Source organism: Oncorhynchus gorbuscha, linkage group LG10, assembly GCF_021184085.1.
Source record: "Oncorhynchus gorbuscha isolate QuinsamMale2020 ecotype Even-year linkage group LG10, OgorEven_v1.0, whole genome shotgun sequence".
NCBI lineage: Eukaryota > Metazoa > Chordata > Actinopteri > Salmoniformes > Salmonidae > Oncorhynchus > Oncorhynchus gorbuscha.
Window position 1 is genome coordinate 38947023 of NC_060182.1, and position 10826 is coordinate 38957848.

General features: G+C 41.8%; 1 protein-coding gene across 2 annotated transcripts; it reads left to right on the top strand.

The window, feature by feature from the left end:
* The first annotated feature begins 2179 nt into the window (after window positions 1–2179).
* Window positions 2180–10147, top strand: LOC124046047 (cyclin-T1-like). 2 transcript variants are annotated; one of them, XM_046365997.1, is made up of 9 exons: window positions 2180–2392; window positions 3370–3451; window positions 3579–3707; window positions 6472–6532; window positions 7243–7305; window positions 7493–7547; window positions 7828–7991; window positions 8097–8167; window positions 8303–10147. In XM_046365997.1, the coding sequence occupies exons 1-9, from the start codon at window positions 2220–2222 to the stop codon at window positions 9608–9610; spliced, it is 2106 nt and encodes a 701-aa protein (XP_046221953.1). In that variant the 5' UTR covers window positions 2180–2219; the 3' UTR covers window positions 9611–10147. The 2 variants fall into 2 exon arrangements, with proteins under 2 accessions (XP_046221953.1, XP_046221954.1); XM_046365998.1 differs by having other exon boundaries at window positions 7502–7547.
* The last annotated feature ends 679 nt before the right edge of the window (window positions 10148–10826 follow it).

Genomic DNA, 10826 nt, shown 5'->3' on the forward strand with positions numbered 1-10826 from the left:
CATTATTTCCAGGATTATCCTCTTTGATAACTGAGACACCATATCAGCTTGGCGGCAGAGACACAAGCTAGCTGCAATCAGCTCAGTGGGTGGACTGCCTTCCCCTGTTTAACAACCCTGGGCCCAATGTTACTGTTGTTGAGCAGCTAATGCCATTTCGGGGCCGCTGCCCCTTCAGGCAGTACATACCGTCTAAACCCGCAAAATATGGAATTAAGATCTGGGCTGCCTGTGATGCTGTTTCATCATATGCATGGAACTTGCAAGTGTATATGTGGAAGCCAGATGGAGGAGCCCTTGACAATAACCAAGGGATGAGGGTTGTCCTGGATGTGGCACTGGGACTCCGTGGCCACAACATCATATGTGATAACTTTTTTAAACTTCGCACAAGTTGGGACAGGAGCTCCTCAAGAGGAAGCTGATGAAGGTAGGAAAGGTACGAAAAAACAAGCCAGAGCTCCCACCTCAGGTCTGTTCCATGTATTCAACAGATATCAATCCCTCTAAGTTTGTGTTCACGGCCTACACGTCCCTAGTGTCCTACGTTCCAAAGAAAGGCAAAAATGTAGTACTCATGAGTATGCTGCATAGGGATGGGAGAATCTGTTGCCAGGAACATCAAAAACCAGAAATCATAATAGATTACAATGCCACAAAAGGAGGGGCAGACAATTTAGACAAGCTGGTGACTGGCTACATCTACCAAAGAAGAACCCTACACTGGCCACTTGTGATATTCTTTAACATCTTGGACATCGACGCACAACGCGTGCACAACGCGTACACAACGCGTACACAGTACACATGCATCAAGTGCAAGAAATACATTCGCAACACACAGTAAAACTCTGTCCCTCGTGATGTATAGACCGGCCTTAATTTGGGGCTCATTGGGGCTCATTTATTTCTTCCATCAAATACTGTATGTAAAATTTGTACTTCCAATTTGTTCAGTTCAAAGCAATAAACATCAGTAGTGATGAAAACCTTGTTTCATTTATATTTGTTCAAGATAAACATTTATTCCACCCATGTCTTGATTATAACGAATATAGTTTTTATTGATAAATGAAATCTAGCAGAGGTAAATAGCAATTATTAACCATGTATGCTGTCTATATTTCTTGTAATTGATATAAGTCAACATCTAAGTATTAAGTATTTGAACATAAATTGCTATATATTGTTTTAAAAACCCAATAATGTTGTGGGTCAATGTTACAATGTTTACAATGTTTGCTTGGTAACCTCACAGATCATTGCACCTGTACATAGACCATCTGTAAATAGCCCATCCAACTACCTCATCCACAAACTGTATTTATTTAGCTCCTTTGCACCCCAGTTTCTCAACGTGCACATTCATCTTCTGTAGATCTATCACTCCAGTGTTTAATTGCTATATCGCAATTACCTCGCCACTATGGCCTTTTTTATTGCCTTTACCTCCCTCATCTTACCTCATTTGCACACACTGTATATATACTTTTTTTTTACTGTATTATTGACTATATGTTTGTTTATTCCATGTGTAACTCTGTGTTGTTGTATGTGTCGAACTTCTTTGCTTTATCTTGGCCAGGTCACAGTTGTAAATGAGAACTTGTTCTCAACTTGCCTACCTGGTTAAATGAAGGTTAAATAAAAAATAACATAAAATAAAACCTGATTACAGTTAACGTTTTCTTTTATCAGATAACAATGTACTGATTATGTGTAATCCTTCACTCCCCACCCCTGTACAACAGATGGTTTCCATCTGAGATGTTGAAGGGTGTAATTGATATCTACATTGATAACTTCATCTATTGATTCTCGCCATTGGTCCATGGCCGTTTCTTTAGCGTTGGGGACAAAAATTGTTGACACTGTAGCATTGTAGCTAAGCCTAACTCTTTTCCTCAGTCTCCTAACCAGTCACGCTAATTCACTTGATTTAATTTGTTTTACCTGCTATGTAAACAAATCATCTGTGTTGGAAACCATCCGTCTCGTACCACAGTCACCATGACACCTCATAACATTTGCTGATAAGGAACAACCACATCAAGAAACGCCCTGAGCTGCGGTCTGCATTTACACAATATTCGAGATGTTTAGAAATGTTGCTTTGGACAGAGAGGAACCAAAATATTTGCCTTGGGGACACTTGCCATTCATATAATTGACGTCACTTCCTGTGATCCACAATTTTAAAAATATTGTCCTTCTCAGTAATGGCGGCTTCCTTCCCTTCTCCTTCTGCTATAAACAACAACAAATGGTACTTCACCCGAGAACAGATCGAGAATAGCCCGTCTCGCCGTGCGGGGCTTGATCCAGACAAAGAATTGTCCTACAGACAACAAGCTGCGAACCTTCTACAGGACATGGGACAACGACTCAATGTGTATCTTTTGTCGGGACGATTTGCGCCTGCTAGCGGTTAGCTAGCTTCAAGAGGTTGAAGCCGGTTTGGCGGCATGGCGAGATGCTAGCTAATGTCTGCTATTGTGTTTATAGTTGGGGTGTTATTGTTGATACTACAATTTATTAATGTGCTTGGTATGGACTGGAGTGGTTGCTAGCTAATTGAAACTAGCGGCCCAGACGTGCGACTCGCTAGCAAGGGCCCGGCTATCATTGCGTGTGATTAGCATGGCTAGCTAACGTTGTGTAGGCCTTTGCAGCCGAGGCCTACGCTTCTTTTAACGTTAGAGAACAAAAGCCGAGCAGAGGGAAGTTTGAGTTGTTTTGCTATTATACGTGGGGGTTTGATGTATCACTTTAAGAGCATAACGTTATTGGGATAACAATTGCGCTGTTTTGGGAGCCAACGCGGGTAACGTTAAAACTAGCAATCTATTTATCTGCTCTATATAACGATGAGTTAACTATAGGCTAACAACACAATAGTTTAAAACCCATGCGTACGTTACATAACTAACTATTAGACATTGTATTGGTGAGCGGTCCAATGCTGTTCGATAAAATGTCCATGTGATTTGAGATTAAGAAAGTTTTTTTTAATCCGTTTTATTTGATAAGTTTGGCTTTGGCCATTATTTGCTACCTTGATAGCTACAGCAAACGATCTAACCCACAATGCAGTTCTAGCCAGCGAGATACGTTATCCTACTACGTACCACCACACACACTGCCAACATTTGGAGTAACGTTAGTTACAGCAGTACTAGATCACTCCAAAACTAGATCACATCCAAAACTAGTTTTGAAAATAAGTTGGTAGCTACTGTTACATACAATATGGTGTCATCAATCAAACATACTATTTGTCATTTAACTCTTAAAGTAGTGAGTTCAATCTCACGGAGACATCAGGTCATATTGTTATGCTGTAACCCTTAACCCTTAGCTATGCATCAGGTCCCAGCTAACAATTAATACTGCCATTGTGTATATGCACCGATTCTACATGATCCAGTCGTTCACCAGGTTCCACAGAAATGTAAGTACTTTGCACACACTGACATCATCTTTTGCAAAATGTAACTTATATAGTTTGAAATGAAACATGTAAAATGCATGGCACTATCAGTACAGCATCTATCAAAATGCCCTATTTTCCCCCCTAGGTCATAGCTCCAGCAACACTATTCCTGGCTGCAAAGGTTGAGGAGCAGCCCCGCAAGTTGGAGCATGTTATCAAGGTGACCCATGCATGCCTCAATCCTCAGGACCCTTCACCAGATGTCCGCAGTGATGTAAGTCTCCATGGTCTGGCCACTCCACTTTGAACTCACTCTGGCACTTGCATGGTGCTCCACAAACTGATTTGGGTATGTTTGTTAGGGCCGGGACGATACCAGTATCAATATAATTGTTTGTATCGTGGCAAGGAAACAAAACACAAAGCGGATTTAACTTCTTTAAGAAAACAGCCCTAATGTTGGAAACAATTGTTGTCATCCGGAGTCTAATTTATTTATTTGACAAGCTATAGCACACTATTTTACAGAGCAGGTTTTTAAAGGGTCTGCTTCATGTTTTCATTTTTGTCCTGAAAAAAATATTGCAATACTGGTATTATCACAGCCATGGGGTGTTTTGAGGCGGTTGTACCTAGGCTTGGGCGGTATACCGTATACCAGGGTATTTGGAAATAGCCACGAGATGGTTTTTCAATACTATTTATTTGAAGTTTTATATGTGTAGCTACTTTTGAAGTAAATACTGTACCTGCAGTCAAGTTGTGCATTACTTTAGTAAATTAAGAAGATTGTGTTTTTCATTTCACCTGTCACATCATTTTTCAATATGAAGCTTACCTGTAGTCTCCAGTCACGCAGTGTTTGTTTACAACACACAAGACTAGAGCCCAATGTTAACTATCTAACATATGCTAAATGCTCTGCAATTGTGCATTTGGTTTGCAAATTTAGTCACTAGTTAGCTATCTAGCTAAGTTGTTAGCGTTGTCCAAAATCAAGCTTTGCTTAGTAACAGCAGAGAATCCTCTCCTGGATCAAGAACCTTGCTGTCTTTATATTTGTTTGGTGCGTGCAGCAAACTGTGAGTAGCTTTTCTGAGTTACTTGTATAACTTCACCAGCTGGGACTTCTGCCCTGAAAATAGTTTAGTTTAGGAAAATGTAAAAAATTAATTTAGGAAAATTTGGTGCCAGTCAACTTGACTGGCAAGGTTTTAAATGACCAGACATTTGATAACTTTACCTGGTGTCCATATGCATTCCTGTGTGTCCACCCACGGTGTTCAAAATCACATTTAGATTATAATTCATCTTATTAACAGAATAGAAATTATCCTGTAAAGTTGTAATAAAGTAGAATGTTGTTCATTGCCCATTGTCTTCATCCCTGCTATAAATCATAACTCAATATACATTTTTAAAAAGAAAAACATTTAACCTAGAAGAACTCACTTACACAGTAATACAATACCACTTCAAAATATAATATAATTTGGAAACGACCTGTCCTATAGGCTTTGTATGAATATTTGAATTATATAAATTACAAAACACAGGTGTTCTCAATTACAATCTGGGCCTCTAATTTAATTTAGTCTAGCCATGAACATTTTAATTAGGTCTAATGAATAACAAAACAAGGGTGTCTACAAACACCAGGGTTGTCCTACTCCCCATTCTCGCTGCGATTCAGCACCACAGCAGGAGAAATAGGCCCCTCTTGGTGGCCACAAAATGAAGAAATTATAAAACTGATGTTGGACAATCAAATACACAAATTTCATTAAGGCTGTTTCAAGCTTATTTTACAAAAGTCCTGTGACACAAGCCCCGCGCCATGGGTTTATGAAAGCACTTGTTTCCAAATCTCAAATGATATCTCACTCTTTTTACAGTTCTATCGGATGATGTTGAGAAATGTTGTGTTTATTGTCATTTGAACGTGGGGTTGTGACTTGTGTCATGTGTGACATACGTGGCTGATTGATAACAACTCTCTCTTACTTTGGGTTGCAATTCCTGTAACTTTACCCAAATTCCCCAAGTCTTCCAAAATCATGGTTAGAAGATTCCTGGAATTATGGGTGAATAAGCAGGAAATCCATCAATTTTACAACCAGGATTTTGGGGAAACCAGGGAATTTTGGGAAAGTTAGTGGAATTTTGCATCCCTACTCTTACTATAGGCTGTTGGCTGCCTAGTGATCGCAACATTGTAACTCTCTGATGTGAATAGTTGGCAACGATATTTAGTTTCCAAGTGCTACTGAATAAACTCAACTGGAAGGCACCAATTGAGCATGATGCACATCATTACGTTAGTCTATCAATCCAAATCATGATTCCAAATCATGACACGGGCAACATATGTTGGTCTTGCTTAGGGCGGCAGCAGAACTGCTAAGACCGGGTCTGACAAACACAATTTGCCTCCAATTTATATGCGTTTGCGGCGGACCTTGGCCTGCTCAAAGTGAGCCGCTGCTGTTGGGAAGTCAAAGCTGTCCAACTCTTTGGAGCAGTTTGCGATGCGCATCAGCCTTGTTACTTTGTCCTCACAAAGTTGCTATCTTGAGTCCCTCTGAACTCTGTTTTGGAGAAAGAATCGCCTCTTGGCGGGCGTGCTGGAAAGGGGAATAATCTACACAATCTTTTTCCAATTTGCCCAGTCGGGGTATACTTAGCTGAAGTCCCTTATGAGGACCGTGCGTCTTTTTGGCCGGCAACAATTTTAGTTATCGGCTTTTCATATATTTTTATTGGCTAAAAGCTGGCATTTACCTTGATAACATCCTCGTAACCTTCGGATTAGAGGCTCAGTGGGGTTTGTGTTCAGTGCGGGTATTACAGAATATCCTGGTATGGCACAAGGGCGGTCTGAAGGTATGACAATCTGGATACTGCCCAAGCTTAGTTGTACCTCCCTTGAAGGTAAGACTGCTTAAAGGAAAAGCAAGAGGGTGAGTGAGACGTAAGGGGTGAGAGAGAATGCCTCCTAGTGAGTAATGCCTGTCTCCTGCCTGTCCTCTCAACCTCAGGCTTACCTGCAACAAGCCCAAGACCTGGTCATTCTTGAGAGCATTATACTCCAGACCCTGGGTAAGTTGGGATGGACAAATGAATGGGGTCTTTGATTTCACCCAAAACTAGAGATGTGCTGCTTGCCGACACTATTAACCATCTTTGTTCTTGTCCACAGCAGAGTTTTAAGTAGCAGTTAATTCTATTGGACGTCCACACATCATCTAGTTCACCTAGTTCTATATGCTCACTATTTATCACATACTTTTTCACATTTTCCTTGTGGTTTTAAGCCATTCATTTGTGTTGAGTAATTCTGGTGCAGGTTGTCGTGATGGAGGATGTTTTTGTTGTAATCACATTAGAGATCAAGTGAATTTAGTACAGTATTGCTAGCATTTGGATTGCTTGCTATAATGGCCATTTGCCACCTATGACCTTTGTGTCAATGAATGGCTTAAATGTAAATGCCAAACTTGTTTTATTCTCTACTCACTCATTCACATTTGTCTTAAACAGGGCCTGTCATCTGAAGACCTAAAGCAGTGCATTCATTCACTATTTACTGTAGTTTCCTAAAACAAGTACATTGGTTTTCCGGGGCAATTATTTATTTTAATGTTCTGTGAGAGTACTGAAATATCCAATAAATTCAGTACCTTTCGAGTGAAAATGTGTATTTTGCATTAGCAGTCTCAAATTCTCATAGAAAGAGGATTATAGATAGTTCTTTTGAAATTGTCTCATGGAACCTTTCTTCTGTCTCCCCTCTGCCCTATTCATTACAGCCTTTGAAATCACCATTGACCACCCACATACTCATGTTGTCAAGTGCACCCAGCTAGTCAGAGGTAAGCATCAACAATGTCCCTTTGTAGGCTACTGGTGAAGTTTCTGAACCGTAGTAGTGCTTTTACAAATGACAAATAGTTCTCGCCTAGTTAAAGGTATTATTTATGCATATTTTAACCACATGTTTTTAATGTCAGTATTTTGAACGTAGCAGGTTTTAATTGTATTTTCTTGTTTCTCGTGTTGTTGTTCCAGCGAGTAAGGATTTGGCCCAGACGTCATACTTCATGGCTACCAACAGGTATGCTGTTCACTCTGCTGTGTTCAACTTCACGCTTTTCATTTCAGTTCGATATAACATTATTCAATGAAAATGCAATGCAACATTGTCTGATTTAAAGCAGGAGAGGGTCTTGTGACATGTATTTGAATGAAATTACCACTCATCTAAGAGGTGCACCATCGTCCTTTTCATTATATTCTGAAACTGAATCTGTTTCTTCTCCTCCCCCTCTTGTATTTTCCCTGTTTCCATGGATTTTCCTTCTGCTGGTTTATCTGGGACCCAACCTGTTGTGTAGTCTACACCTGACCACATTCTGCCTGCAACACAGCCCGCCCATCGTGGCCTGCGTTTGCATCCACCTGGCCTGCAAGTGGTCCAACTGGGAGATCCCAGTCTCTACAGACAGCAAGCACTGGTGGGAGTATGTGGACAATACTGTCACCCTCGAGCTGCTGGATGGTAAGTTTGATTGAATTTCATTATGCATGTTTGTGTAGTTGTTGATTAGATTGTATTGTAGGGAACTGAATTGCAGCGCCCTTTGTAATACTTTGTGTCCTATAGAGCTCACCCACGAGTTCCTGCAGATCTTGGAGAAGACACCAAGCCGATTAAAACGCATTCGCAACTGGAAAGTAAGTCATAGTTTAACATACATTTAAAATATTTTCACAGCTCCATTTCTTTCAGGTCGCCCTCGCCAAAGGGTCTTTCCTGATTTAAATAAATGTAGCTCCGTCATTACCTAACTCTGTGATTTCTTGTTCCAGGCGGCAGGTCAGACAGTGAAGGGAGGGAAGTCCAAGGTGCCAGAAGACGGCGATCAGACAGATGGCATGATGAGCATGATCTCCATGTCGTCATCTGAGACCACGCTGGGTGGCCTGATGAGCCTCTCCAACCCTCTCTCTTCATCTTCCTCCTCCATGGCTCCCATACTACTGGAGCTCAAGTCGACACTTGGCAGTGGTTCCGACCAGCCCAGCCACGCCGAGCTGCACGCCCCGGCCAAGGTGTCACTGAGCGAGTACCGGGCCAAGCACGCTGATGTCCTGGCTGCTCAGAAGAGGAAGCTGGAGAACATGGAGGCCAGCGTGAAGAGGGAGTATGCCACGGCAGCCCAGGCTCTGATAGGCCAGCAGCAGAGGAAGGAGAAGCACCATCGTGACCAGCAGCAATCCAGCTCCCACCATTCCAGCTCTGCCTCCTCTGACCTCAGCAGCCCCTCGCCCATCATCCTCAAGATCCCCCTGGAAAAGGAGAGGGGTGAGCGCAGCTCCCTGAAGATGCGCCTCCCTCTGGGGTCTGGGGGAGGCGGGGGGCATAGTGGAGGAGGGAACAGAGGAGCAGGAGGAGAAAAGGACATCAAAGTGAGAATTCGGGTGCCTGAGAAAGTACGCAGTGGAGGCTCGGGAGAGGAGGGGGGCAAGACTAGGGAGGGAAAGCACCGAGAACGTTCCAACCACCATCATCATCACCACCACCACCATCATTCATCGTCATCTTTTAGCGGTGCTTCTGTCTCTTCGTCCTCGTCACATAAACACTCAGCCAGTGCTGCTGGAGCTGTAGGAGGAAGCAGCAGCAAAAAAGCCCCCAGTGACTCGTCTAGAATGAGCTCCTCTTCCTCTGTGTCTCGAAAGAGGACACATTCCACAGAGTCCCAGGGCTCCCACTCGTCCAAAGTCTCTAAGTCCTCCAGGAACTCAGCTCACCAGCTGCCTGCTCTTTTAGCTGCCTCTGGAGCACACTCCCTGGGGGCACACCCCACTGATATCCTCCCCTCCCTGGGTCTCCCCTCCCTCCACCAGGGCAACTACTCTCACTCCAAGGGGGACAAGCCGGACACTAACGGACACAATGCAGGTGTTGGCAGCCAGTCGAATGAGTATCAGGACACGTTTGAAATGCTGAACTCTTTACTGAGTGCTCAGGGGGTGCAGCCTGTCCAGCCTCCCATGTTTGATTGCCGGTCTCAGTACGTGGAGTACAGATACAGCGGCGGGTCTAGGGGGGGATCTCGACCACCACCGCTGCCTGCTGAACCTCCACCTCCGCTACCCCCTCTACCCAAGTGATCCCTGATGAAGGGGTGAATTACTGACAGTGTACCTGTAGACGCATTCAACCATGTTACATAAGATATTTGCTCTGTGAATTTTGTCCCTTTTATGTGTTTGTATGGATCATGTTGTGGTTTTCAACTTGACAGCAAAGAAATGTACCAATACATACTTTTCAGTGATGTAGGTGCTGAAGTGTGTCCCTCGTCACATCATATTCAATACATCTGTGGGGCAATAACAGGAGGTGTGAAAGAAAAGCTTGCAAAAAAATTGAAACGAACAAAATTAATTTATTCACAATGTAAATACTTTATCATGATATGAACTCAAATCAAATTTTATGGAATGGCGGGCATAATATTTGAGCCATAGCTCTTTTTAAAAGAAAGTCAAACATTACATGTTTGAATGCCTATTAGAGGAAACAAACTTGTTTGCTTCACTTACTACATTTTAAAGTCTTGTTAACAATGAGTCTTTTCCAGAATGTTTTTGAAATATACTATTTATTATTAGTTTTGAATGCTTTTGAGGAAGTTTTAAAAACAAATATATATATATATAAATAACTGCCCCTTTCTGCTGTGTTAAACTGAAGGATAGTTGAGTGCTCCTTACACAGGCCTATTTCAGAATGCATGTCTTCAAAGCCATCGTTTTCAACATTTTAGTTTGTTTCAAAATACTGTAGTCACTGAGGTTTTTGTCTCCGTTTTGTCAATACATTTGTTTTGTAATCTCTGCATTATTTTGTGAACAATTGTTTAATATGAATAATGTAAATTGGTAAAAGTAGACAAATATTTTGTACATTTTATTAAGAAAAAAGTTGCTAAAAATCCTGTAGATTGATACGGCTTATATTTTAGTTCCTAGATTTGTGTGTTGCAGTCATTGTTTTAAATGGTTGTAAAATGTTAGCAGTCAAATGCTTACACTAACATTCAGAGTTTATACTACAGTACATGCAATGCATGGCCAAAAGTATGTAGACACTCATTCAAATTAGTGGATTTAGCTGTTTCAGCTGTACCCGTTGCTGACGGGTGTATAAAATTAAGCACACAGCCATGCAATCTCCATATACAAACATAAGCCGTAGACTGGGCCGTACTGAAGAGCACAGTGACTTTAAACGTGGCACTGTAATAGGCTGCCACCTTTCCAAAATGTCAGTTTGTAAGTGATGTTATTGTGATGTAGAAACATCTAGGTGCAAGAACTGCTC